This window comes from Jaculus jaculus, chromosome 3, assembly GCF_020740685.1.
Source record: "Jaculus jaculus isolate mJacJac1 chromosome 3, mJacJac1.mat.Y.cur, whole genome shotgun sequence".
Lineage (NCBI taxonomy): Eukaryota > Metazoa > Chordata > Mammalia > Rodentia > Dipodidae > Jaculus > Jaculus jaculus.
In genome coordinates, this window is record NC_059104.1 from 149,547,520 (window position 1) to 149,573,064 (window position 25,545).

The window sequence follows — 25,545 nt, forward strand, 5'->3', positions numbered from 1 at the left end:
AGGAAGAGGGAAGATCATTGCCATGATAGGTACAAGTACCTAATGAATAACCTGAATGAATTTGATGGCCTATCAAGGCTCTTTGAGAACAGATGACAGTAAACTTACAGAGAAGCCATAATCATTTTTTCTTTTGAGACAGGGTCTCACACTAGTACAGGCTGCCATGGAACTCATGGCGACCCTCCTATCTCAGCCTTCTGAGTGCTGGGACTAACAGCATGTACATGGGCTCATCATCATCATCATCATTATTATTCTTTTTGGTTTTTTAAAATTTATTTATTTATTTGATTTTTCGAGGTAGGGTCTCACTCTGGTCCAGGCTGACCTGGAATTCACTATGTAGTCTCAGGGTGGCCTCAAACTCAACGGTGATCCTACCTCCTTTGCCTCTGCTAGGATTAAAGGTGTGTACCACCACACCTGGTTCATTGTTCTTTTTTTTTGAGACAGTCTCACTATGTAGCCCAGGATGGCCTCAAACTTGTTTCCTTTTCTCAGCCTCCTATGATCTGGGATTACATCATAATTTCTGTTTTCCCAAACAACTTAAAAGACTTGAATTAAAACATACTACAAGTTATAATCATCCTTTTGAGATGATCTCTCTAAATATAGGCTACAGTTGAATTTAAAAAACATCCTATGTTGTATCCTTTTAGATGCTTTATTTACTTATTTTTAGACAGGATTTCATGTAGTCCAGGATGGTCTCAAGGTCACTATGTAGCTAAGGATGAACTTGAATTTCTTTTTTTTAATATATATTTTTATTTTATTTATTTGAGAGCGACAGACACAGAGAGAAAGACAGGTAGAGGGAGAGAGAGAGAATGGGTGCGCCAGGGCTTCCAGCCTCTGCAAACGAACTCCAGATGCGTGCGCCCCCTTGTGCATCTGGCTAACGTGGGACCTGGGGAACCGAGCCTCGAACCGGGGTCCTTAGGCTTCACAGGCAAGCGCTTAACCGCTACGCCATCTCTCCAGCCCTTGAATTTCTTATACTCTTGCCTTTGCCTCCCAAGTACTGGGATTACAATCATGTGCCACCATACCTGGCCCACTTTTCTTAAATTAAAAGAACACTGGCAATTTCATTAATTAATGAAAGATATCTTACTTTACCTTTGCTCTACAGCAATTGTCACAAGAAACATCTGGATATCTCTTACAAAACTCAGGGTTAAATCCATGTTCACCAAAGTAAGCCAAAAGCTGTATTCTCCTGCATTCTGTTATATTTTCACAGTAATGTACCATGCTGTACAAATTATTGACATGCGTCTCTTTTGTTTGGTAGGTTCCGTCTTTTTCCACTAAAAGAGATGAAGAGCACAGAAAAAAAAGATATTTATTACAATAGAAAATAAAAGGAGAAAATGTCTGCAATTTTTAGAATAGATTCACACAACTGATTTTCAGGACAGGGTCTTGACCAGGCTGGCCTCAGTCTCCTAGGTTCTGGCACTACAGATATCTTTTACGAAGTCTGGCTACGTTAGTATACCTTAAATATTAATTAATAAAATTACTGGCCAAGTATGGTGGAATACATCTTTAATCCTGGCACTCAAGAGGCAGAGGTAGAAGGATCACTGTGAGCTTGAGGCCACCCTGAGACTACATAGTGAATTCCAGGTCAGCGTGGCCTACAGTAAGACCCTACCTCAAATAAATAAATAACCCCCCCAAACTTATAATAGCATTGTGTCAGTGACATTAATTATAATTAACTAGATATATTCAGATATATCCATATAAATCAGATATACTGAGGTTCATACCTCAAGGTAGTAATTTAAAAAAAAATTATTTTTATTTTTTGAGGTAGGGTCTCACTCTAGTGACCTGGAATTCACTATATACTCTCGGGGTGGCCTCAAATGCTCAATGAGCCTCCTACTTCTGCCTCCTGAGTGCTGGGATTAAAGGTGTGCGCCACCACGCCCAGCCTCAAGGTTGCAATTTTATAGGAATGTAAGATAGCCCCTTCTCCTCTCAGAGTCTCACAATATAACCCAGGTTTGAATTTACCTAATCCTCCTGTCTCAGCCTCTGAAGTGTTAGGATTACTGAGGTGAGCCACCATACAAACCAACTGAAATATCAGACTTTTTTCTTTTTCTGCTTTTTGAGGTAGGGTCTTGCTCTCACCCAGGCTGACCTGGAATTCACTATGTAGTTTCAGGGTAGCCTGGAGTTCACAGCGATTTTCCTACTTCTGCCTCCCGAGTAATGGGATTAAAGGTGTGCGCCACCACGCCTGGCTTAATTGTTTTTTTCTTTTACTTTTCCTCTCCCCAATGATGAAAGTTTGACACACACCTTTAATCCCAGCACTCAGGAGGCAGAGGTAGGAGGATCACCGTGAGTTTGAGGCCACCCTGAAACTCCATAGTGAATTCCAAGACAGCCTGGGCTAGAGCGAGACCCTACCTCGGGGGGCGTTTCTCTCTAGCCCAGGCTGACCTGGAACTCTGTAGTCCCAGGCTAGCCTCAAACTCACAGCTGCTCTCCTACAACTACCTCCCAAGTGGTGGGATTAAAGGTGTGCACCACCATGCCCAGCTCTAAAATTGAACACACAAAAAATCCGAAAAAGCATATATATTCTATTAGTAAGCAATTATAGTTACCTAAGAATAAAATAAAAATACCATTTTTCTCTTGGTTTGTAAATATTGTGTTTTCAAGTGGTTGCTAGGTTATTAGGATTTCCTAATCAACTCGCTTAAGCCCAAGAACACAAATGTTCCTTGAGTTCTAAAGGGCTACATCTTTTTTTCAAGGTAAGATCTTGCTCTAGACCAGGCTGATCTGGAATTCACTATGTAGTCTCAGGGTGGCCTTGAACTCACAAACCAAACCATCATAAATGAAAGACTACATTCACAGGCTTTGTTTCAAAAATACATACACTGGGTGTGGTGGTACATGCTTTAATCCCAGCACTTGGGAGGTTAAGGAAAGAGGATAACCTTGAGTTCGAGGCCAGCCTGGGACTACAGAGTAAGTTTCAGGTCAGCCTGGGCTAGAGTGAGACCCTACCTTGAAAAAATAAAAAATAAATAAAAATAAAAATACACATGCATAGGGCTGGAGAGATTGCTTAGTAGTTAAGGCACATGCCTGCAAAGTCAAAGGACCCAGGTTCGATTCTCTAGGATCCAAATAAGCCAGATGCACAGAATGGTGCATGCATTTGGAGTTTGTTTGCAGTGGCTGGAGGCCCTTGTACACCCATTCTCTACTTCTTTCAAATAAATTAAGTAATTAAAAATACACGTGTCGGGCTGAAAGATGGCTTAGCGGTTAAGGTGCATGCCTGTGAAGCTTTAGGACCCAAGTTCAATTCTCCAGGTCCCATGTAAGCCAGATGCACATGCATCTGGAATTCATTTGCAGTGGCTAGAGGCCCTGGTATGCCTATTCTCCCTCTCTCTGTCTCTAATAAATAAATAAATGAAAATAAAATCTTTTTAAAAAATACACATGTGTAGAACAAGTGCAAACAATTCATTGTGCTGGAAACTCCATAGTCCAAGAATCATGGACTGTGGTGTTAGATGAACTTGGGTCCCATTAGGGCTTTGCCACTTACTAGTTCTGTATGTCATTTTCATCTCTACAAAATGAGGAATTTAATAAATAGGCTTATCTTTTAGAGTTGTTGTAAAGATAAAATAAAGCCAGTTGGTGGTGCTTGCCTTTAATCCCAGTCCTTGGGAGGCTTGATACAGGTGGCCAGCGTGGGCTACAATGAGTTCCAGGTCAGCCTGGGCTACAGTTAAACCCAACTCAGGCTGGAGAGATGGCTTAGCATTTAAGGTGCTTGGTTGCAAAGCCAAAGGACTGGGGTTTGATTCCCCAGACCCATGTAAGCCACATGCACAAGGTGGCACATGCATCTGGAGTTCATTTGCAGCAGATGGAGGCCCTGGCATGCTCATTCTCTCTCTCAAAAAAAAAAAAAAAAAAAAAAAAACCTTTAAAAAATATTATTTATTTATTTATTTTAGAGAGAGAAAAAAAGGAAGGGAGGAAAAGAGAGAATGGGCATGCTAGGGCCTCCAGCCACTGCAAATGAACTCCAGATGTGTGCATCCCCTTGTGCATCTGGCTTCCGTGGGTCCTGGAGAATTGAACTGGGATCCTGTCTTTGCAGACAAACACCTTAATCACTAAGCTGCTCTCCAGCCCAAGAACCTTTTAAAAAAATTATTTATTTATTGGCCGGGCATGGAGGTATATACCTTTAATCTCAGTACTCAGGAGGCATAGGTACAAGGATTTCTGTGAGTTCGAGGCCACCCTGAGACCCTACCTTAGAAAACCAAAAAAGGGCTGGAGAGGTTGCTCAGTGGTTAAGGTGTTTGCCTATGAAGCCTAAAGACCCAAGTTTGATTCACTAGTTCCTACGTAAGCCAAATGCACATGGTGGTGCATGCATCTGGAGTTCATCTGCAGTGGCTGGAGGCCGTGGTGTGCCCATTCTCTATCAGCCTCTTTCTCTCTCAAATAAATAATTAAATATTAAAAAAAAAAGACAATTCAGGTGTCAGCCTGAGTTAGAGTGAGACCCTTCCTCGAAAACAAAACAAAACAAAACAAACAAAACCAGAAAGACAGACAGGGCTAGAGAGATATGGCTTAGTGGGAACCAGGTTCAATTCCCCAGGACCCATGTAAGCCAGATGCACAAGATGGCACATGCATCTGGAGTTCATTTTGCAGTGGCTGGGGCCTTGGTGCACCCATTCTCTCTATCTGCCTCTTCCTTCCTTCCTTTCTTTTTTTGTTTTTTCAATGTAGAGTCTAACTCTAGCCCAGGCTGACCTGGAATTCACTATGTTAGTATCAGGGTAGCCTCAAACTTACAATGATCTCCCTATCTCTGCTGGGATTAAAGGCGTGTGCCACTACACAGGGTTCTATCTGCCTCTTTCTATCTCTCTTTATCTCAGGAGATATACTTAACTATTACAATAAAGTAGAAAAATTATGGGCAAATGACAATAAAATTCTAAAATAAGGATTCATGTTGTCCTAGTAGTACTGTGTAGAAACTTTTCCTGTATAAATAACTGCACAAATGCCCAAAGACATCTGTGCAAGAATGTTCACTAATGCATGGTTAACAACAGCCAAAGACAAAAAACACTTTAAATATCTATTAGGAGGGGGCTGGTTTTGTAACCACAGTATGGAATTCTATATATTAATTGGAATGATTATATCACAGTGTTAACTGAAAAAAAGCACAGATTCATTTTATTTCTACTTTCCTTTGAGATGTGAGGACTCTTAAGGGTGCAAGAGAATACTAGGTTTGGAAGAATGTAAAGGAAACCATTAACTGGATTTTTTTTTCCTTGGGGCAAGATTATGACACTTGGTTTGAAAATTTTCTGCTTTGTATATATCTGTATCATTTGACTTGGTGAAACAAATACATGCTACTTTTAAAAGAAACTAAAATTTCCAATATATATTAATCCTCAATTTTTCTATGACTAATGAAAATATGACCCAAAATACCATAATAGCAGTCGATTACTCTCATGGGATGGAATATAACAGAATGTCTCCAGTGGAGCTTGGCTTACTCATTATAAGTCTCTTCAGTCTGGTCACATCATGGTAGGTATAGAAAAGCAGACAGTGAGATATTTCCCCATCTCTTCCAGCTCTGCCAGATTCTTGGTAGTATCCCTCCACAGATTTAGGGAGGGATGCGTGAATCACAAATCGCACATCGGGTTTGTCAATTCCCATTCCAAATGCAATTGTCGCACAGATAACCTGAAATGATCAAAATCCTATTAGACGCATAATGCATTTCAAGAAACATTTCAATAATAGATGCTTCTAAGAGTTCTATCCTTCATCTTACATTAAAATAGCTTCACACAACCACCAAATATTTTAACATCTCCCCGTATTTGGCATAACTAAGGTGAGATTTTCATGATGATAACCTGCAACTCTATTCAGACTCAAGAAGGTAAAGAGATACCCTTGTGTAATTTGGCATTATCATCTGAGGGAGCCAGAATCAACTGTGAGCGTCCTTGTGTGTTGAGAACTTTGCTCTATATAGTTCTGATATGGAGATGTGGAGGGTGTTGCTTATACAATCATGACAGCCATGCTGAAGTACCTTGTTGAATTTGGGGTGGTCCTGGAACCCCAGCTCTCACAGGTTAACGGCTGTGTAGTTCCTCTCATGATCCAGAAAATGGTGACATTCTTACCTGTTCCAGGGTTTGCCATCGGTTTTGATACTAGCTGACCATATGCTAACTCATTTAACTCAACAGCTGGTTTCAAAGCCCACCCTCATGAACTTCTAACTGTAGGTCACAGCCTGAGAACTGTCTATACAAAAACAAAACAAAAAGGCCAAGGATAGTTGGCCTTGACCCATACAAATTATTTAGCAGAAGTGGGGTGATAGTTCAATCTCAGTATCTTGACAAATCTGTTTTCCAGAATATCTATTTCAGGACCTATCTGACCCAAACCAAAATGCTACATCTCCAAGGCAAAATTCTATTACATAAATAAAGCTATAAGTCTTTTTTCTTTTCTTTTGGGCACTTACAAAAATGGATTGCTTCTGCAAGACTAGTATTTCAAAAGCAACAGAAATACCTAGCAGCCAGAGTAAAGCAAATGACATGATTTCAGTAACTGTGAGTACCAGCAAGAGCAACTATAGGCCATGGGCACATGGATGGCAAGTGAGTGTATTTCTCAGCAAGGGCATGCAGTGGCCTGTACTCTGCGTTACTCACATATCGAAATTTATAGCTCCTTGATCAAAGGGAAATCTCTAAGAAAAGAAAGTCTGCTGCAGCCTCTAATGATTCAGAGAAGGTGGAAAGGCTGCCCAAATGAGAGGTACCAACCCATAGCTCCAAGAGTGACCTGCAGGTTTCTATGAAGACAGGTGCATCTCCTAGTGTTAGGTGGGCACCTGGATGTGAAAAACAGTGTGAAGGTGCCAACTTTCTAAAAGCTCTTTTTTTCTCTTTTCTTTTCAAGACAGGATCTTGCTTACATAGCCCATGCTGGCCTCGAACTTATACTCTATCTGTTTCAGCTTCCCAGGCATTAGGCTCACAGGTGTGAATCTATAAGCTCAAACTGTGAAGACATATTTCTCTAACTGGAAAAACTGGCTTTGTGAATTCTAACTTCCTTATTTCTGAGTTGCTTTTAAATTTCAGGCTGTAATCATTCCTTGTAAAGAAAACAACCAAGTTTTGTAATGCTCCTGAATCTAATAAGATTAAGACTGTTAGCCAGGTGTGGTGGTGCATGCCTTTAATCCCAGCATTTGGGAGGCAGAAGTAGGAAGATCTCTGAGAGTTCGAGACCACCCTGAGACGATATAGTGAATTCCAAGACAGCCTGAGCTACAGTGAGACCCTACTAGAAGGTATAAGCTAAGATTAAATATTTGTCTATGGCCAGACTATCTCCATTCAAATGAATTTGCAATCTCAAGTTCGTTCGTTCGTTCTTTCTTTCTTTCTTTCTTTTTTTTTTTTTAGATAAGGTCTAGCTCAAGCTGACCTGGAATTCACTATGTAGCCTCAGGATGGCCTCAAACTCAAAGCCATCGTCTTACCTCTGCCTCACCAGTGCTGGGATCAAAGGTGTGCACCACCATGCTGGGTCCCAACTTGAGTATTTTTGAGATAGTCTCATTATATTTCCTGGAGTGGCTTTGAAACCAAGATCCTCCTGCTTCAACTCCTCCAGAAGCTGGAACTACAGGCTGGAGCCACCACATCCAGATCTCTAACATTACAAGTTGATTGCAAGGATTAGCTAGTCTAAGAGCAAAAACAATTAGATCAAAAAAGAAAAACAGCTTTCTTGATCAAAATTATATAGTATAAATACATACCTCAATTATAGAATGTTTCTACTAATATAAAGTTTAATAAAAAAATAAGCAAGCAAGCAAACAACAAAAAAAGAAAGAAAAAAAAAAAAACAGGGCTGGAGAGATGGCTTAGCAGTTAAGGCACATGCCTGTGAAGCCTAAGAACCCAGGTTCGATTCTCCAGATCCCACATAAGCCAGATGCACATGATGGCACATGCATACGGAGTTCGTTTGCAATGGCTAGAGGTCCTAGTGTGCCCATTCTCCATTCTCTTTCTCTCTCTCTCCTTCCCTCTATCTCAAATAAATAAAAATAAATCTTAAAAAAAAAAACTGGGCATGGTAGTACACACCTTTAATCCTAGCACTCAAAACAGGCGGAGGTAGAAACACTGCCTTGAGTTTGAGGACAGCCTGGGACTCAGAGTGAATTCCAGGTCAGCCTGGGCTGGAGTGAAAACCTACCTTGAAATAAACAAAACAAAAAAAGATTTAGTCTGGGGATGTGGCTAAGTGGACAGAATGCTTGCCTAGTATGCACAAAACACTGGGGTTTGATCTTCTGTACTGCATAAACCAGGCATGGTACCCAGCACCACCAGTGAGGTGGAAGGAAGTAGGACCAGAAGTTCAAGGTCATCCCTTGACTATATAGTGAGTATGAAGTCAGCCTGGGCTTCAAGAAACTGCCTACAGATATATATTGTTGTTTTTAAAAGGGCTGAGGAGGGCTGGAGGGATGGCTTAGCAGCTAAGGCATTTGCCTACAAAGCCAAAGGACCAAGGTTCAATTCCCCAAGACCCACATTAGTCAGACGCACAAGGGGGCACATGCATCTGGAGTTCTTTTGCAGTGGCTGGAGGTCCTGGTGTGCCCATTCTCTCTCCCTCCCTCCCACTTTCTCTGTCAAATAAATAAATAAATAAAAATATTTTTAAAAAAGGGCTGAGGAAATCAGCTCAGCTGTTAAAAAAAAACTTACTTGCAAGCAAGTGCCTTTAACAGTTGAGCCATCTCTCCAGCCTCCAAGAACTTGTTTGTAAAGCCTGGTAGCTCAGGTTCAATTCCTAGCACCCATGTAAGGCTAGACACAAAAAGTGCTGCATGAGCCCGGTGTGGTGGTGCACGCCTTTAATCCCAGCACTTGGGAGGTAGAGGTAGGAGGATTGCTGTGAGTTCGAGGCCACCCTGAGACTCCATAATGAATCCAGGTCAGCCTGGGCTAGAGTGAGACCCTACCTCAAAAAAGAAGAAAAAAAAAGTGCTGCATGCATCTGCGGTTCATCTGCAGTGGACTAGAACCCTGGTACAACCCCCACAACAAATAAATGAAAATTAAGCTAATAGGTGCAATAGTGGCATGTCTGTTATGAGAGAAACCAACTGCTCTCTAATTGGGCTGGTGGTCTGCTCCATGGGAGCCTGATACTAAAAACCTACAACAGGGGTAGTCATGAACCCTAGGGGTGTATTGTCTGCTGGTGTCTGGCTAAGTGTACATAGTATGCTTACCAAACTGCCCAGTAAGCATTCTCTTAATGTTCATACCCATATATTAAAAAGCTACTCTCACTTTTGGTTAGAGATGCTTCTCTTTTCAGATGGAAGTGACCTTGGGATGACTCAGAAGCCACCATGGTGCTGAGAAGAAGTGACAAAGGAGTGCTCAGCACTGAAACATCTCTATCACATTTTCCAAGGCTCAGGGTCCACTGTGGAAGAGGTGGTGAGAAGAATAGAAGAGCCAAAGAAAGGGTAGGACTCCTTACAACATGCTCCTCCAGACACAAAATGGCTAGGATATCCATGACCTCACAGTGCCTGACACTACCTACACAAGACCATCATAATAGGAGGTAAAAGATGATGACATCAAAATAAAAGACAGACTGATTGAGAGGGGGAGGGGATATAGTGGAGAGTGGTGGTGTGAAAGTGGGGGGAGGAAGGGAATTACCATGGGTTATAGTCTATAATCATGGAAGCTGTCAATAAAAAAAATAAATTAAAAAGAAAATTAAGAAAAAGAAGTAGAAGAAAAAAAAGATACAGTAAGAGATTATATTAGGTTAGGAGACTGGAGAGATAGCTTAGTGGTAAGAGCAAAGGCAAAGGACTCAGGTTCAATTTGCCAGTACCATGTAAGCCAGATGCACAAGGTGGTGCATGCATCTGGAGTTAGTTTGAAGTGGGTAAAGGCCCTGGCGTATCCACTCTCTATCTGTCTCTTTCTCTCTAAATAAATAAATTTTTAAAAAGCCAGGCATGGTGGCACATGCCTTTAATCACAGCACTCGGGAGGCAGAGGTAAGAGGATTGCCATGAGTTCAAGGCCACCCTGAGACTACATAGTGAATTCCAGGTTAGCCTGGGCTACAGTGAGACCGTACCTTGAAAAACAGCAAACAAAAAGCACACAAAAAAATTCCCTTTTTTTTTTTTTTCCTGACTTTTTTCTTTGAAGTTAGGGTCTGCTCTAGCCTTGGCTGACCTGGAATTTACTATTTAGCACATGGGTACTGGTGAACTGAACCTGGGTTGTTAGGCTTTGTAGGCAAGTGCCTTAACTGCTGAGCCATCTCTCCAGCCCTCTTTATTCATTTAAAAAAAATTTATTTATTTATTTATTTGAGAGAGAGGGAGAGAATGGGCACACCAGGGCCTTCAGCCACTGCAAACGAGCTCCAGATGCATGCACCCACTTGTGTATCTGGCTTATGTGGGTTCTGGAGAATCGAACCAGGATCCTTTAGCTTTGCAGGCAAACACCTTAACTGCTAAGCCACCTCTCCACCCCCTCTTTATTCATTTTTTATGTGTGTGTGTGTGTGTGTTCCTGTGGAGATCAAAAGTCATCTCCAGACAGATGTTGTTCCTTATGAACACTGTCCACTTTTTATTTATTTATTTATTTATTTGATACAGAGGGACAGAGGGGGGGGGAGAGAGAAAGAGAGAATATGAGGATGGGTGCACCAGGGCCTCTGGACACTGCAAACTAACTCCAGATGCATGTACCACAATGTGCATCTGGTTAACATGGGACCTGGAGAATTGAACCTTGGTCCTTAGGCATCACAGGCAAGTGCTTTAACTGCTAAGCCATCTCCTCTAACCCCATTGTCCACTTTTTTTTTTGTTTTTTTCAAGGCAGGGTCTCACTCTAGCTCAGGCTGACCTGGAATTAACTCTGTAGTCTCAGGGTGGCCTCAAACTCATGGCGATCCTCCTACCTCTGCCTCCCAAGTGCTGGGATTAAAGACGTGTGCCACCACGTCCAGCTTCATTGTCCACTTCTTTGAGACAGGTTCTCTCACTGACCTGGAACTTACCAGCCAGGCTAGACTGGCTGTTAGTGAGCCCTAGGGATCTGCATGTCTCTGCTTCCCCAGTGCTAAGATCCCAAGCATGCACCAGCATACCTGGCATTTTTACATGGTTTTTAGGGATTGATCCTAGGCCTTCATGCTTGTAAGGCAAGCACTTTACTGACTTAGCAATCTCCCCAGCCCTTATGAATTAATTTATAATCTGTTTGACTACCTCATCTGTTTCAACCATCCTGCTGAAGTCTGAAGTCTCCCTTGGCTGTATTTATCAGTCTTCAGTGGAATCTGGGTTTAGTATTATTAATAAATAGCATTTTAGTTTTGTCCCTCATAAAATTCTCATGTTATTTGCTGTGTTCCCATCTCAGTTTGTTTTATTTTGATGCTTATTACCTTTTATTGAAAACAAGCCAGGTGGAAGGTAGAAGAAGGACTGCCTTGAATTTGAGGCCAACCTTGGCTATATAGCAAGACCTTGTCACAAGAAAATAACAACAGAAAAATTTGCCTTCTCCACATGCCAATTTGCTCCTGTGCTAGGAAAGGTCGCCCCTTGGCATGCTGCTGCTGGAAGCACTACCTGGCAGCCGTCCTGGTTGATCCACTTGTGCTGCACTTCATCTCGGGCCGAGTCACTGAGGCCGGCATGGTAAGCCAGAGCAGCCAGCCCGGCTCTCTGTAACGTGTCGGCCATTGTGTCGCATTCTCGCCTGGACAAGCAGTAAATTATCCCTGAGTCATCTGCCAAGAAACCAAAATAGTAATGAGAAATGAGGACTTTCAGCTCAAATAACAATACAATTTACAGTATGTTCTTAGAAATGCACGAACCATGAATAGATCTTACAGTGTTCTCACAGTCCAGGATTATTACAGAGTAATTCAAGCCAAGAATCCATGAACACTAGAACTAAGATCTGACTTCTGATTCTGTCCCTGCAAAGATGACCTGGACAAAGTCTGAGCTCTACTTTACACTGGCTCTACAATGGGAAGGCATCCAGAGACAAGGATTTTTGGTTTTGTGTCTTATGTATTTTATTTTTATTTATTTGACAGAGAAAGAGGGGGAGAGAGAGAGAGAATGGGTGCACCAGGGCCTAAGCCACTGCAAACAAACTTCAGACATGTGCGACCCCCTGTGCATCTGGCTAACGTGGGTCCTGAGGAGTTGAACCTAGGTCTTTTGGCTTTGCAGGCAAATGCCTTAACTGCTAAGCCATCCCTCCAGCCCCGTGTCTTGTGTTTTTGAAGCAGGGTCTCATTCTAGGCCCAGGCTGACCTTGAACTCACAGTGATCCTCCTATGTCAGCTTCCTGAGTGCTAGGATTTAAGGAATACATGCCCCGTCTCATACAAATTTTGCAGAACACCTAAAGCATTATTTATCAAAACCCTGAGAATTACCTTTTGACTTAGTTTCTTTTTAGGAAACAGGAAATAAAGTGGTACAAGAACTTCTGCCAAAGAATTTGGTAAGAAAGAATTTTACCTGTGCTAGAGCAAGACCCTATCTTAAGGAAAAAAAAAAAACCAAAACACCCAATTTTAATGGGCAACATATGGGAATAATTAAAATAGGGAATTGTGAAATAAAATATACTGTAACTGTTTTTAAAAGTGCATTCTAAGTTTACAAAAGTCATGGGAAAATGTTTGTGTAGTAGAAAATGGGTTACATGGTTAGCTGTTATGAACATGAATCTCATTTTAGTTACCATAGCACAAAGGCACTAGAACAAAGGGCTGTATGAATAACACAGCCTGCTAGAAGCCAGAAGAAAGGCACTGAGACTAAGAGTTATAATGTAGGTGTGTACGAAGGAGTCATTAACATACTTTTATTAGGGTTTATTGTTATCTACCAAATGAGATTTCAGAATTATAATGGTCTTATGTAAATAGCAAATGAACGCTATCATATTGCAAAAAGCAATGTCTAATATGCAGTTTAGTATATTCAATTGTAGTACTAAGAGGACATTTTATCCGTTACTTTCAGACACACTTCATGACAGGATGTACTCACGTGGGTGATGCTTTCTGATCCATTCTAAGCAGTCAAATGCCACTTTTTTAGGCTTTTTTGGTAATACATAGTATTTCAGATTATGTCTGTTGAAGCTCATGCTAAACCTAAAGGAAGACAACTGTAGTCATTGTCCTAGATGGAATGTGTTCCACCCAAAACCCTTGCCCCTCCCCCAGTTCTAAGGCATTAGGAGGTGGAGCCCTTGGGAGATAATTTTATTAGTGTCTGAAATAAACAGATCTGGATGACTCTCCCTCCTCCACAGGGACACCACAATCTATAAACTAGTAAGAGGAAATTCAACAGACAGGGATCCACTGGCACCCTGACCTTGCTTGCCCAGTCTTTAGAACTGTGAGAAATCATTTCTTTTCTTTTTTCTTTTTTTTTGCTTTTTGAGGTAGGGTCTCACTCTAGCCCAGGCTATCTGGAACTCTCTGTAGTCCCAGGCTGGCCTCAATTTAGCAATCTTCCTACTGCCTCCCAAATGCTGGGATTAAAGGAATTCGCTAGCACATCCTGCTCAATTTCTTTAAAAAAATATTTATTTATTTGGAAGCAGAGAAAGGAAGAGAGGGAAGAAGAGAGAAGGGGGAGGGAAGGAGAATGGGCATAGTAGGACATCTTGTCACTGCTAATGAACTCCAGATGCATGTGCCAGTTTGTTTATCTGGCTTTACATGGGTACTGGGGATTTGAATCCAGTCTGCCAGACTTTGCAAGCAAGTGCCTTTAAGTGCTGAGCAATCTCTCCAGCCCGAGAAATAAATTTCTATGGTTTAAGTCACTCAGTCTATGATACTCTGTTATTGAAGCTCAGATGAAGGTAGCCAGCCATCTTCAAATATTAAATACTGATATTCCAGCCAGCACTGACCTGGAAGTCCTCAAACAGCCCTCCAAGGTCTGCAGAGTATCTGTGACTCTGTCTAGTAGTACTTGGAAGGGCTGATGAAGTAGGAGGCAGAGGAGGAGGATCTGTGAGTTCCTGCCAGCTTGAAATTCCAGGTCAGCCTGGGTTAGAGCAAGACCCTACATTGAAAAACAAAGACAAACAAACAAAAAACTCCAACCAAAACAAAACAAGCAAAAAATAAATAAATAAGTAGATAAATACTGAATTCCTCAATGTAAACTTAATTAGCAAATTGTCTAAAGTTGAATAGTATCACTGACAGGTTATATAATGGAACACTCAAATGGATGTTAGGTTAAAAGTTAGAGAAAAGAATGTGACTTCTAAATACTTATGCATATGTCTAGGTATTAGTGCTGTTCTCAGGTTCAATCACAGAAGTTGCTTTTATTATTATTATTATTATTATTATTATTATTATTATTTTGGTTTTGCAAGGTAGGGTCTTATTCTAGCCCAGGTTGACCTGGAATTCATTATTTAGTCTCAAGGTGGCCTTGAACTCATGGTGATCCACCTATCTCTCCCTTCCAAGTGCTGGGATTAAAGGCATGCACCACCATATGCCCAGCTCTCTTTTTATTTTTGAGAGGGAGGGAGGAAGGGAGGGGCAGAGGCTGATAAAGAGAATGGGTACACTAGGGACTTCAGCAGCTGCAAACGACTCTAGACATGTGTGCCCCCTTGTGTGCATGTGTGACATTGCACACTTGCCTCACAGTGTGTCTGACTTATGTGGTACGTGTAGATTTGAACATGAATTCTTAGAATTCATAGGCAAGCACCTTAACTGCTAGGCCATCTCTCTGGCCCTTTTATTTATTTGAGAGAGAGAGAAAAAGGCAGAGAGAGAAAGTGGGCATGCCAGGGCCTCTAGCCACTGCAAATGAACTCCAGAAGCATGTACCACCTTGTGCATCTGGCTTCATTGGTACTGGGGAATCGAAACTGGGTCCTTAGGCTTCACAGGCAAGCACCTTAACCACTAAGCAATCTCTCCAGCCCCCATATGTTTCCTTTTGTAGTGAGTAGAGACTAATGCACAAAGGCACATAGCTGGTGAAAATGCAGAGAATATGCAAGTATTGTGAGCTTAGTCTTAAAATGGAACATCTTTTATTACTCCCTCCAAGGTTCAGGGAACATACAAAAGACAGGTGGAAAAGATATAAGAGCTGGAGCACGGGGAGGAATGCTATAGAATGTTCTGGATATAACATGGCTGTCACATTCATGAACTCACAGCAACTTGGCCTCCTGCACAAGACTGAGCCCATCCACAGTCCATCATGGATGGGAGAGGGCTCACGAGGCTCTCCCCTTCCAGAAGAGCTACTGGTAGTTCATGGTCACTGAGGGAAGTGGAATCATGTTCTTTTTTTTTTTTTTTTTATTTTATTTGAGAGAACAAGAGAAAAAGAGGGAGGGAGGGACAGAGAAGAAGAGAATGGGCACAGCAGAATAGCAGAGCCTTCAGCCACTGCAAACGAACTCCAGACGCATGCTCCACTTTGTCCATCTGGCTTATGTGGGTCCTGGAGAATCAAACTGAGGTCCTGTGACTTTGCAGGCAAGTGCCTTAATCGCTAAGCCATCTCTGTAGCCCTGGAATCATGTTCTTCAGTGGTGTAGCCCAAGCTCCAGCCAATAGCCTGACTTATACTCATGCAAGCAACCCGAATTGAACCATGTGTCAAAAATAAAAAGAAATGGAAGTAGGAAGAGGCCAGGTGTGGTGGCGCACAGCTTTAAACTCAGCACTTGGGATACAGAGGAAGGAGGATCTTACCTTCAGTTCAAGGCCAACCTAAGACTTTATAGTGAATTCCAGGTCAGCATGGGCTAAAGCGAAACCTTACCTCAAAAAATAAGGGCCTGGAGAGATGGCTTAGCTGTTAAGGGGCTTGCCTGCAAAGCCTAAGGACCCAGGTTCAACTCCCCAGTACTCACATAAGTCATATGCACAAGGTGGTGTGTATGTCTGGGGTTTGTTTGCAGTGGCTAGAGGCCTTGGTGCATCCATTATCTCAAATTAAAAAAAAAAATATATATATATATATATATTTCATATATATATATGAAATTATCAAAAAATAAAATCAGTTGGGGGTGGTGGCATACACCTTTAATCCCAATACTTGGGAGGCAGAGGCAGGAGGACTGCCATGAGTTCAATGCCATCCTGAGACTACCTAGTGAATTCCATGTCAGCCTGGGCTAGAGTTGGGACCCTACCTCTTAAAACAAGAGAGAGGGAGATAAAAAATAATAATGAAGGAAGAGTCTGAGGGATGAGATGATGAAAGCAGGGATTATATAAAGAAATACCAGTAGAAAAAACAAAGTAAATCAAGTGACTAGTACTCAAAATGTGGATTAGCAAGGCATAGTGAGTCATGGCTTTAATTTCTGCACCTGGGAGGCTGAGATCAGAGAACTACCGTGAGTTCAAAGGTAATCTGGGCTAGAGTAAGGCCCTACCTTAAAAAAAAATAAAAAATAAAAAAAAGAGGTAGATTAAAATCTGGAACTCATTTTGTAGTCCCAGGCTGGCCTCGAATTCAGAGATCCTCCTGTGAGGAGGATTAAAGGCTTGTGCCACCACACTTGGCTCTAAAAGGCTATTTAAATAATAAAAAAAATTTAAAAAATCATGGAAGGCCAGCACATGGTAGGCTAGAAATTTGAGACCAGTCTGGACAGGACAGTTCCAGGTCATCTGGGCTACCATGAGACCAGTGTGGTGGTGCACACCTTTAATCCCAGAATTTAGGGAGGCTGAGGTAGGAGGGTCAGGCTCGCCATGAGTTCAAGGCCACCCAGAGACTACATAATGAATCCCAGGTTGGCTTGGGCTAGAGCGAGACCCTACCTCAACCTCTTCCCCCCCAAAAAATTAAGCTACTTTGTACATATAGACCTGAGGGGGCACCAGATCCCACAGGCCATGGGGCCACTTTGCTTTTGCTATGGGCGTGCTCTTCCTCCAGGTGATAGCTCCTGGCACCCCACTTCCTCATGTTTCCTTTGCTCACTCTCTCCATCATTGTCTATCTTGTATTTTTAGATTCCTACAAAGTATTCCTTTCCGACTCAGAATATGTTATAAGATCACAATTACGAAAACACTAGAATCTTCTCTTGACCCTATATTCTATCTCCTCTAATTCTTTTTCCCTCCCATGGCAGGTTTTTCAGAAGGTATAGTTATGCCTCTACCAACCAAGTAATCATATACCCAATTTAAATTCTCATCACTTCTATTCTTTTCTTGCAACTACCATTCTACTAAAATTGTTGTTTTTGTTGCCAGTTGTGGTGGCATGTCCTTAATCCCAGCACTTGGGAGGGAGAAGTAGGAGAATCCTGTGATTTCAAGGCCACCCTTAAGACTACATCAGGAATTCCAAGTCAGCCTGGGCTATAGCGAGACCCTACCTCAGAAAAACAAAACAAACAGGGCTGGAAAGATGATCCAGCAGTTAAAGCACTTGCCTGCAATGCCTAACAACTGGGGTTCAATTCCCTAGTACCCACGTTAAGCCAGATACACAAAGAAGTGGTGCATGCATCTGGAGTTCATTTGCAGTGGCAAGAGGCCCTGTCACACCCCTTCTCTTTCTCCTTGAAAATAAATAAATAAAATATATTTAAAAAATTGTTGTGCCCCCCATACCTTTAAAACTTTAAAAAATATTTTTATGCATTTGCAAGCAGAGAGAGATAGAGAGACGAGAGAAAGAGAGTGGGCGTGCCAGAGCTGCCAGCCATTTTAAACGAACTCCAGGTGCACGCAACAGTTGGTGCATCTGAATTTATGTGGGCACTGGGGACTCGAACCAGGGTCATAAGCTTTGCATGCAAGCTCCTTAACTGCCAAGCCATCTCTCCAGCCACCCATTGCTCTTAAAATTAAGGAAGGAGGATTATTACAGTGTCCTACCGGTCCAGGTTCCAAGTCTCCAATCCACCGGAAGGATAAATAAAACACTGTGGAACAAATTCTAGTTAAAGCACAAAGCCAGAGTTGACAGAAGGAAACAAAAATGACCATTAGCAGTAATGTGTGCTAGGCAGGCACTCTGCATTGGGATTGGGCAGTCAAGACAGAGGAAAACCAGGGGCTTTCTGTTTTGGACTCTCAGTGGGCTAAAGCCACAGGCAGCAGTGACTGGGGAGGCCTTGGCATGCCCGGGGCGGCAGTCTTTCAGATCTTATTTTCTTTCACTTCCTATTACATGCCCATGGCTGGACACACCTGTGGGGTTTCCCTTGACATCACTGACTTCTCCCGCTCTTTCTCTTCTTCCTTTGTTTACCCCTTAAATGAAAAGCACCTCCAAATGCCTGGCTGTCTTCTCTCTTCCTAAGGAACCCTTCAGCACTCATAGCTTTAAACTCAAATACCCCACTCCAGTGAACCTCCACTGGCCCTCAGCTTGGGCCTCTTTTCAGAGTTCTGAAGCACATTCCAACATGTGTTTAGACTAGGTTTAAAAATGGGGTATGCATGCCCTTAGGGGCCCACAAAGGCTTTCTAAGGGCACAAGCACAGAGATGCTTTTAAGGGAATCCAAAGCCTTTGTGTTCATAGGCACTTTTTCTAAGGACGAACCTGAGAATGACCCCACACTCCACATAACCTACTGGTCACTCCTCTCCCTTTTCCCTGCGCAGAAACCCCTCCCCACTTTATAAGTACAATCACCTTTTACCATTGAGATTTTTACCACTATCCAATGTTCCTGGATGTAAAAACCTCCAGGACATCAAACAAAACAAACTGAAATACAGTATGGCTGTAGGTTACATTTTCTTTTCCCTCCCTCCTTTCTTTCTTTCCTTCCTTTCTTTTTTGAGGTAGATTCTCACTCTAGCCCAGGCTGACCTAGAACTCACAGATTCTCCTACTTCTGCCTCCTGAGTGCTGGGATTAAAGGCGTGCACCACCATGCCCAGCTATATTTTCTTAATAAAAGCATCAGAAACTCTTGGCAGCTTAACAGGGCTTCCTGTCTCTACCTTCACTTTTTTTTTTTGTTGTTGTTATTTTTATTTATTTATTTGAGAGTGACAGACAAGAGAAAGAGGCAGAGAGGAGGGAGGGGGAGAGAGAGAATGGGCATGCCAGGGCCTCCAGGCACTACAAACTCCGACGCGTGCACCCCCTTTTGCATCTGGCTAATGTGGGTCCTGGGGAATTGAGCCTCGAACCAGGGTCCTTAGGCTTCACAGGCAAGCGCTTAACCGCTAAGCCATCTCTCCAGCCCCCTTCTTTACTTATTAATGCTAAGGGGGAGGAGTAACCTTGGGAACAAAGGGTTTGTGCCCTTACTGGAGGTTCAGATTTAGATGTGATGACTTTGAAGCAGGGTCTCATTCTAGCCTGGGCTGGACTCAGACTCATGGTGATCCTTCTACGTCAGCTACCCGAGTACTGACACTAAAGGTGTTCGCCACCATGCATGGCTAGATGTGGTGACTTTGCACTTCAGAAGGGTTCATTCCTGTCACTGCAACAGGGTGCATTACTTGGAGAGTCTTTCTTGTGACACTACTATTTAACAATAATTTCAAACCAGGCTAGAGGATGGAAAGTTCAACTCCAGACTGGGCTACATAGTGAGACTCTAACCCCCCACCCCCCACCACCAAAGAAAGGGATGGAAAAAGAGCATTAGAAGAATTGCCTAAGGTGGGTGTGGTGGTACACAACTTGTACCCAGAAGAACTGTGAGTTTGAGGCCAGCCTGGGACTACATAGTGAATTCCAGTTGAACCTGGGCTAGATCCAGACCCTACTTCAAAATAACAAAACCAAACAAATAAACAACAAAAGAACTGCCTAGCTAGGCATGGTGGCACACACCTTTGATCCTAGTCTTTGGGAGGCCAAGGTAGAAGAATCACTGTGAGTTGAGGGCAGCCTGAGACTCCACAGTGAATTCTAGGTCAGCCTGGGCTAGAGCAAGACCTTACCTCCCCAAACAACAATAACAACAAAAATTCAAATAAAAAAATAAAAAAGAAAGGCGAGGGCTGGAGAGATGGCTTAGAGGTTAAGACACTTGCCTGCAAAGCCTAAGGACCCAGGTTTGATTCCCCAGTACCCAAGTAAAGCCAGGGACACAAAGTGGCGCATGTATCTGGAGTTCATTTTCAGTGGCTAGAGGCCCTGTTATACTCACTCTCCAGCACCCACCCACCCCGACTCTTTCTCTCTCTCAAGTAAATAAATAAATAAAATATTAAAAAAAAGAAAGAAAGAAAAGTGAACTGAAACAAACAGGAGATTTGTTAAAACATTCCAAAAATATTGGATACAGGTTCTTGAAAACAAGAAAACACACTTCCTAGTCATTAGATAAAACCCAATAAAGTCTTTTTTTCAGGGCATATTTCCCAGAAATAATAAAGTGAGTAAATAATGATATTGCTTGTTTTATTAGTAAAATACTTTCCAATTCTTTACCTCCCACAAAAATTTGTACGCCCCAATTGAAACATCATTTGACAGATGATTAGAAGTAATTTTGATGACAGATCATGATGTAATTCTGGCATATGCTTCAGAAGGAATTCAAATAATTCAGTGTCGCTGCTGTAATAAAATGCCTCTCATTCCCTGGATGTTTATGCGAGCAGCATTTCCCAGGGTTTGCATCTAGAAAAGAACTAAGAACTGATTCATCTGTAGACATGTGAACTAAAAGAAAAACAAAAAAATCCCAACTCGTTAAGAAATATTCTCCTGCCAGGTGTGGTGGCGCACGCCTTTAACCCCAGCACTCGGGAGGCAGAGGTAGGAAGATTGCCACGACTTTGAGGCCACCCTGAGACTACACAGTAAATTCCAGGTCAGCCTGAGTTAGAGTGAGACCCTACCTTGAAAAAAAATAAAACAAGCCAGACGAGGTGGCACTGCCTTTAACCCCAGCACTTGAGAGAGTCAGTGTGAGTTTGAAACTACCCTGAGACTACATAGTGAATTCCAGGTCGGCCTGTGCTATAATCCCAGCACTCGAGAGGCAGAGGTAGGAGGATCACCTTTTTGTGTAGGAAATTACAAGCAAATTTTAATTTGCCCACATAATTTTATTGTATGTAAGTATGATAGAATAAGCAAAAAGGTTTTATGCATAAAAATATATAATCCTGGGCTAGAGAGATGGCTTAGTGGTTAAGTGCTTGCCTGTGAAGCCTAAGGACCCCAGTTTGAGGCTCAATTCCCCAGGACCCATGTAAGCCAGAATCACAAGGGGGTGCATGCATCTGGAGTTTGTTTACAGTGGCTGGAGGCCCTGGCGTGCCCATTCTGTATCTGTCTCTTTCTCTCTCTGTCTGCCTGTCACTCTCAAATAAATAAAATAAAATAAAAGTAAACATCTTACTTTTAAAAAGTACTTTAAAGGGCTGGAGAGATGGCTTAGCGGTTAAGCGCTTGTCTGTGAAGCCTAAGGACCCCGGTTCAAGGCTCGGTTCCCCAGGTCCCACGTTAGCCAGATGCACAAGGGGGCGCACGTGTCTGGAGTTCGTTTGCAGAGGCTGGAAGCCCTGGCGCGCCTATTCTCTCTCTCTCTCCCTCTATCTGTCTTTCTCTCTGTCTCTGTCACTCTCAAATAAATAAATTAATTAAAAAAAAATAATAATAATAATGACTGAAGATATTATTTAAAAAAAAAAAGTACTTTAAAAAAGACCCTATCTTGAAAAACCAAAAAAAAAAAAAAAAAAAAAAAAAGCCGGGCATGGTGGCACATGCCTTTAATCCCAGCACTTGGGAGGCAGAGGTAGGAGGATTGCCATGAGTTCGAGGCCACCCTGAGACTCCATAGTGAATTTCAGGTCAGCCTGGGCTACAGTGAAACCCTACCTTGAAAAACAAAACAAAATGTGAGCAACAACACGAAAAACACATTATATATATATATATATATATATATATATATATATTTATATATATATAAAACCTTAGTGAGGCTGGAAAAATGGCTCGGCAGTTAAGGTGCTTGCAAAAACTAACAACCTGAGTTTGATTTCCCAGTATCCATGTAAAGCCATATGCACAAAGTGGCACATGAATCTGTCGTTTGTTTGCAGTGGCTAGAAGCCCTGGTGTGTCCATTCTCTCTCTGCAAACATATATATATTTGGTTTTTCAAGGTAGGGTCTCACTCTAGCCCAGGCTGCCTGGAATTCATTATGTAATCTCAGGATGGCCTTGAACTCACAGCGATCCTCCTACCTCTGCCTTCCCAAGTGCTGGGATTAAAGGTATGTGCCACTACGCCCGGGTACACACACACACACACACACAAAATTTAAAGTAGGGTCTTGCTCTAGCCCATGCTGACCCAGAATTCACTATGTAATCTCAGGGTGGCCACCAAATTCATGGCAATCCTCCTACCTCTCTGCCTACCAAGTGCTGGAATTAAAGGTGTTTACCACCATGCCTGGCTAAATAAAAATATTTAAAGTACTCACACACAAACATATATACATAACCTTAGGATAAAATTCTGAGTGGGGAGACGGGAAGGAAAAAGTGTAAAATATCTCACTGTTAAAGAATCAAGACGGGGGGCTGGAGAGATGCCTTAGAGGTTAAAGCAGTTAAAGCAAAGCCAAAGGACCCAGGCTCAATTCCCCAGTACCCATGTAAGTCAGATGTACAAGATGGTGCATACATCTGGAGTTTGTTTGCAGTGGCTAGAGGCCCTGGTATGTCCATTCTATCTCGCCCCATCTCCACTTGCAAATAAATAAGTAAAATAAAATTAAAATAGACCAAAAAAAGATTCAAGCCAGGTGTGATGGTACATACCTGTAATCCCAGCACTTGGGAGGCAGAGGTAGGAGGATTGCCATGAGTTCGAGGCCACCATGAATTCCAGGTCAACCTGGGCTAGAATGAGACCCTACCTCAAAAAACAAACAAACACAAAAATCAAGCCCTTCTTTCCATCATTCTTTCTTTTTTCCAGTGCTACAGATCTTAAACAGGTTTTCTTGGATGCTGGGCTAGTGTTCTGTCATGGAGCTATACTCCTAGCACAAGGTCTTATAGTGGACCAAAATTGTTTCAATATTTATATTCTTCTGGATAAAAACTAAAGAGCTAGGTAACAAATTGTTTTACAATGTTGCTGTTTAGAACAGACCACAATGCATATGTGTGTTACTGGGGAACTCAACCTAAAGCCACAGGAATGCTAGGCAAGCACCCTACCATTGGGCTATATTCTCAGACCTTTTTAAGAAAATCTGTTTTCAGATAGGGTTGCATGTATTCCAAGCTGGCCTAGAATTTGCCATCTAGCCAAGGATGTACCACCACACCCTATTTTATGTGGTGCTAAGGATCAAATACAAGGTTTTATGTGAGGAAAATACATCACCAACTGAGCTACATCCATAGCCCTTTTTACTTATATTTTAAAAAATATAGTATTTATTTATTTATTTATTTATTTGCAAGCAGGTAAGAGATAAAGAGACAGAGAGAATGGGCCCGTTAGGTTTCTAGCTGCTGCAAGCAAACTCTAGACACATGTGCTACCTTGTGCATTTGGTTTTATAGAGGTACTAGAGAATCAAACCAGTTTCCTTTGGCTTCATAGGTAAGTACCTTAACTACTAAGCTGTTTTACACACACACACATACATACATACATATGCACATATACATTTTATATATATACTTTCATTTGTTTGTTTTGGTTTTTCAAGGTAGGGTCTCACTGTAGCTCAGGTTGACCTGGATGGGATACACTATGTAGTCTCAGGAAGGCCTTGAACTCACAGTGATCCTTCTACCTCTGCCTCTTGAGTGCTGGGATTAAAGGTGTGAACCACCATACCTAGCCTAAAATTTTATTTATTTATTTATTTGCAAACAGAGAGAGAGAACAGAGACAGAATGGGCACACCAGGGCCTCTAGCTGTTGCAAGCAAATTCCAGATATGCTACCATGTGCATCTAGCTTTATGTGGATGTTGGGGACTCGACCCCTGGTTGTTAGGCTTTGCAGATCTCTCCAGTCCATTTTTTCTGTTAAGACAGGGTCACACTAAGTTTTCTAGGCTGGTCTTGAACTCAGTATAACCCAAACAGGCCTTGAACTTGTGATATTCCTGTCTCAGCTGACCCCACCTGAAACAGCTGGAATTATGGGTCTATGCCATATAACACCCAGTTGAACTGCATTCTATTTAAACTCATGCTGAAAAAGTTTGGGTGTGAAGTTAAAAATTACAACTGAGGGCTAGCCAAAGGACACAGGTTCAATTCCCCAGTACCCATGTAAACCAGATGCACAATGTGATGCATGCAACTGTAATTCATTTGCAGTGACTAGATGTCCTGGCATGCCCCTTCTTTCTCTCTGTATTAAATAAACTACTAGGGCTGGATGTGGTGGTGCTGCCTTTAATCCCAACATTTGGGAGGCAGGGGTAGAAGGATCACCGTGAGTTCAAGGCCATCCTGAGACTACACAGTGAATTCCAGGTCAACCTCAGATAGACCGAAACACTACTTCAAAAAACCAAGCATAAATTAATAAAAATTATAAGTGGTACAAAGATTTCCAGGATTCTCTTAGAAGGCCATGTGAAAACTGCCATTTGGACACCTCCATTCATTCCCTAAACATCTCAGACAGTACACACCTAAAATCAAATTAATTACTCATACTTCCCTCAATCCCCTCATACTCCTGCATGTCCAGTTGTGGTCAGTGACACCAGCCACCTGCCTTAGAAACTACAGTAAACTTTCTTTTGGAAATCACTTTCAGTTTTGCAGGAGTCATCCTGTCTCTTGACCTGGTTCCCTCCTTCTTTTGTTGCTACCACCATCACCTCTCTCCTAGGTGACTGCAGTGAGCTTAAAGGGCTGTCTTCCCTCTAATGTCTTCTGTCTAATTCCTTCTGACAGTTTGATGTCAGTTATCAGACCATCAATTTATTTGGCCATTTGGACATCTCCACTCAATTTATGTATTTATTTGAGCCTCTCTCACTCAAATAAAAATACAGTTTAATATTTATTTGCAACGAGCAACAGAGAGACAGGAGAGAAAGAGAGAGAGAGGCACAGAGAGAGAATATGGACCCATCAGGGCCTCTAGCCACTGCAAATAAACTCCAGATGCATGTGCCACTTTTTGCATCTGGCTCTATGTGGGTGCTAGTGAATCAAACCTGGGTTGTTGGGCATTGCAGCCAAGTGCCTTAACTGCTGAGCCATCACTCCAGCTGAAAAACACAGTTTTTCAAACAGCACCATCATGATATGTAAGTCCCTCCACAATGTGACCTCAAGCTGCCTTTCCAGTACCATGCCATTTGTTTCTTCACT

The 25,545-nt window shown here is 42.2% G+C and overlaps 1 protein-coding gene across 1 annotated transcript in view; it reads right to left on the reverse strand.

Moving 5' to 3' along the window:
• Blm (BLM RecQ like helicase) overlaps positions 1-25,545 on the reverse strand; it is an 80,818-nt gene that overhangs the window by 22,906 nt on the left and 32,367 nt on the right. Inside the window, exons 12-15 of the mRNA XM_045146018.1 lie at positions 13,262-13,368; positions 11,813-11,973; positions 5,610-5,805; positions 1,129-1,319 (exon numbers count right to left, since the gene is read on the reverse strand). Coding sequence (XP_045001953.1) covers positions 1,129-1,319; positions 5,610-5,805; positions 11,813-11,973; positions 13,262-13,368 — 655 coding nt within the window. The remainder of the gene's footprint in view (positions 1-1,128; positions 1,320-5,609; positions 5,806-11,812; positions 11,974-13,261; positions 13,369-25,545) is intronic.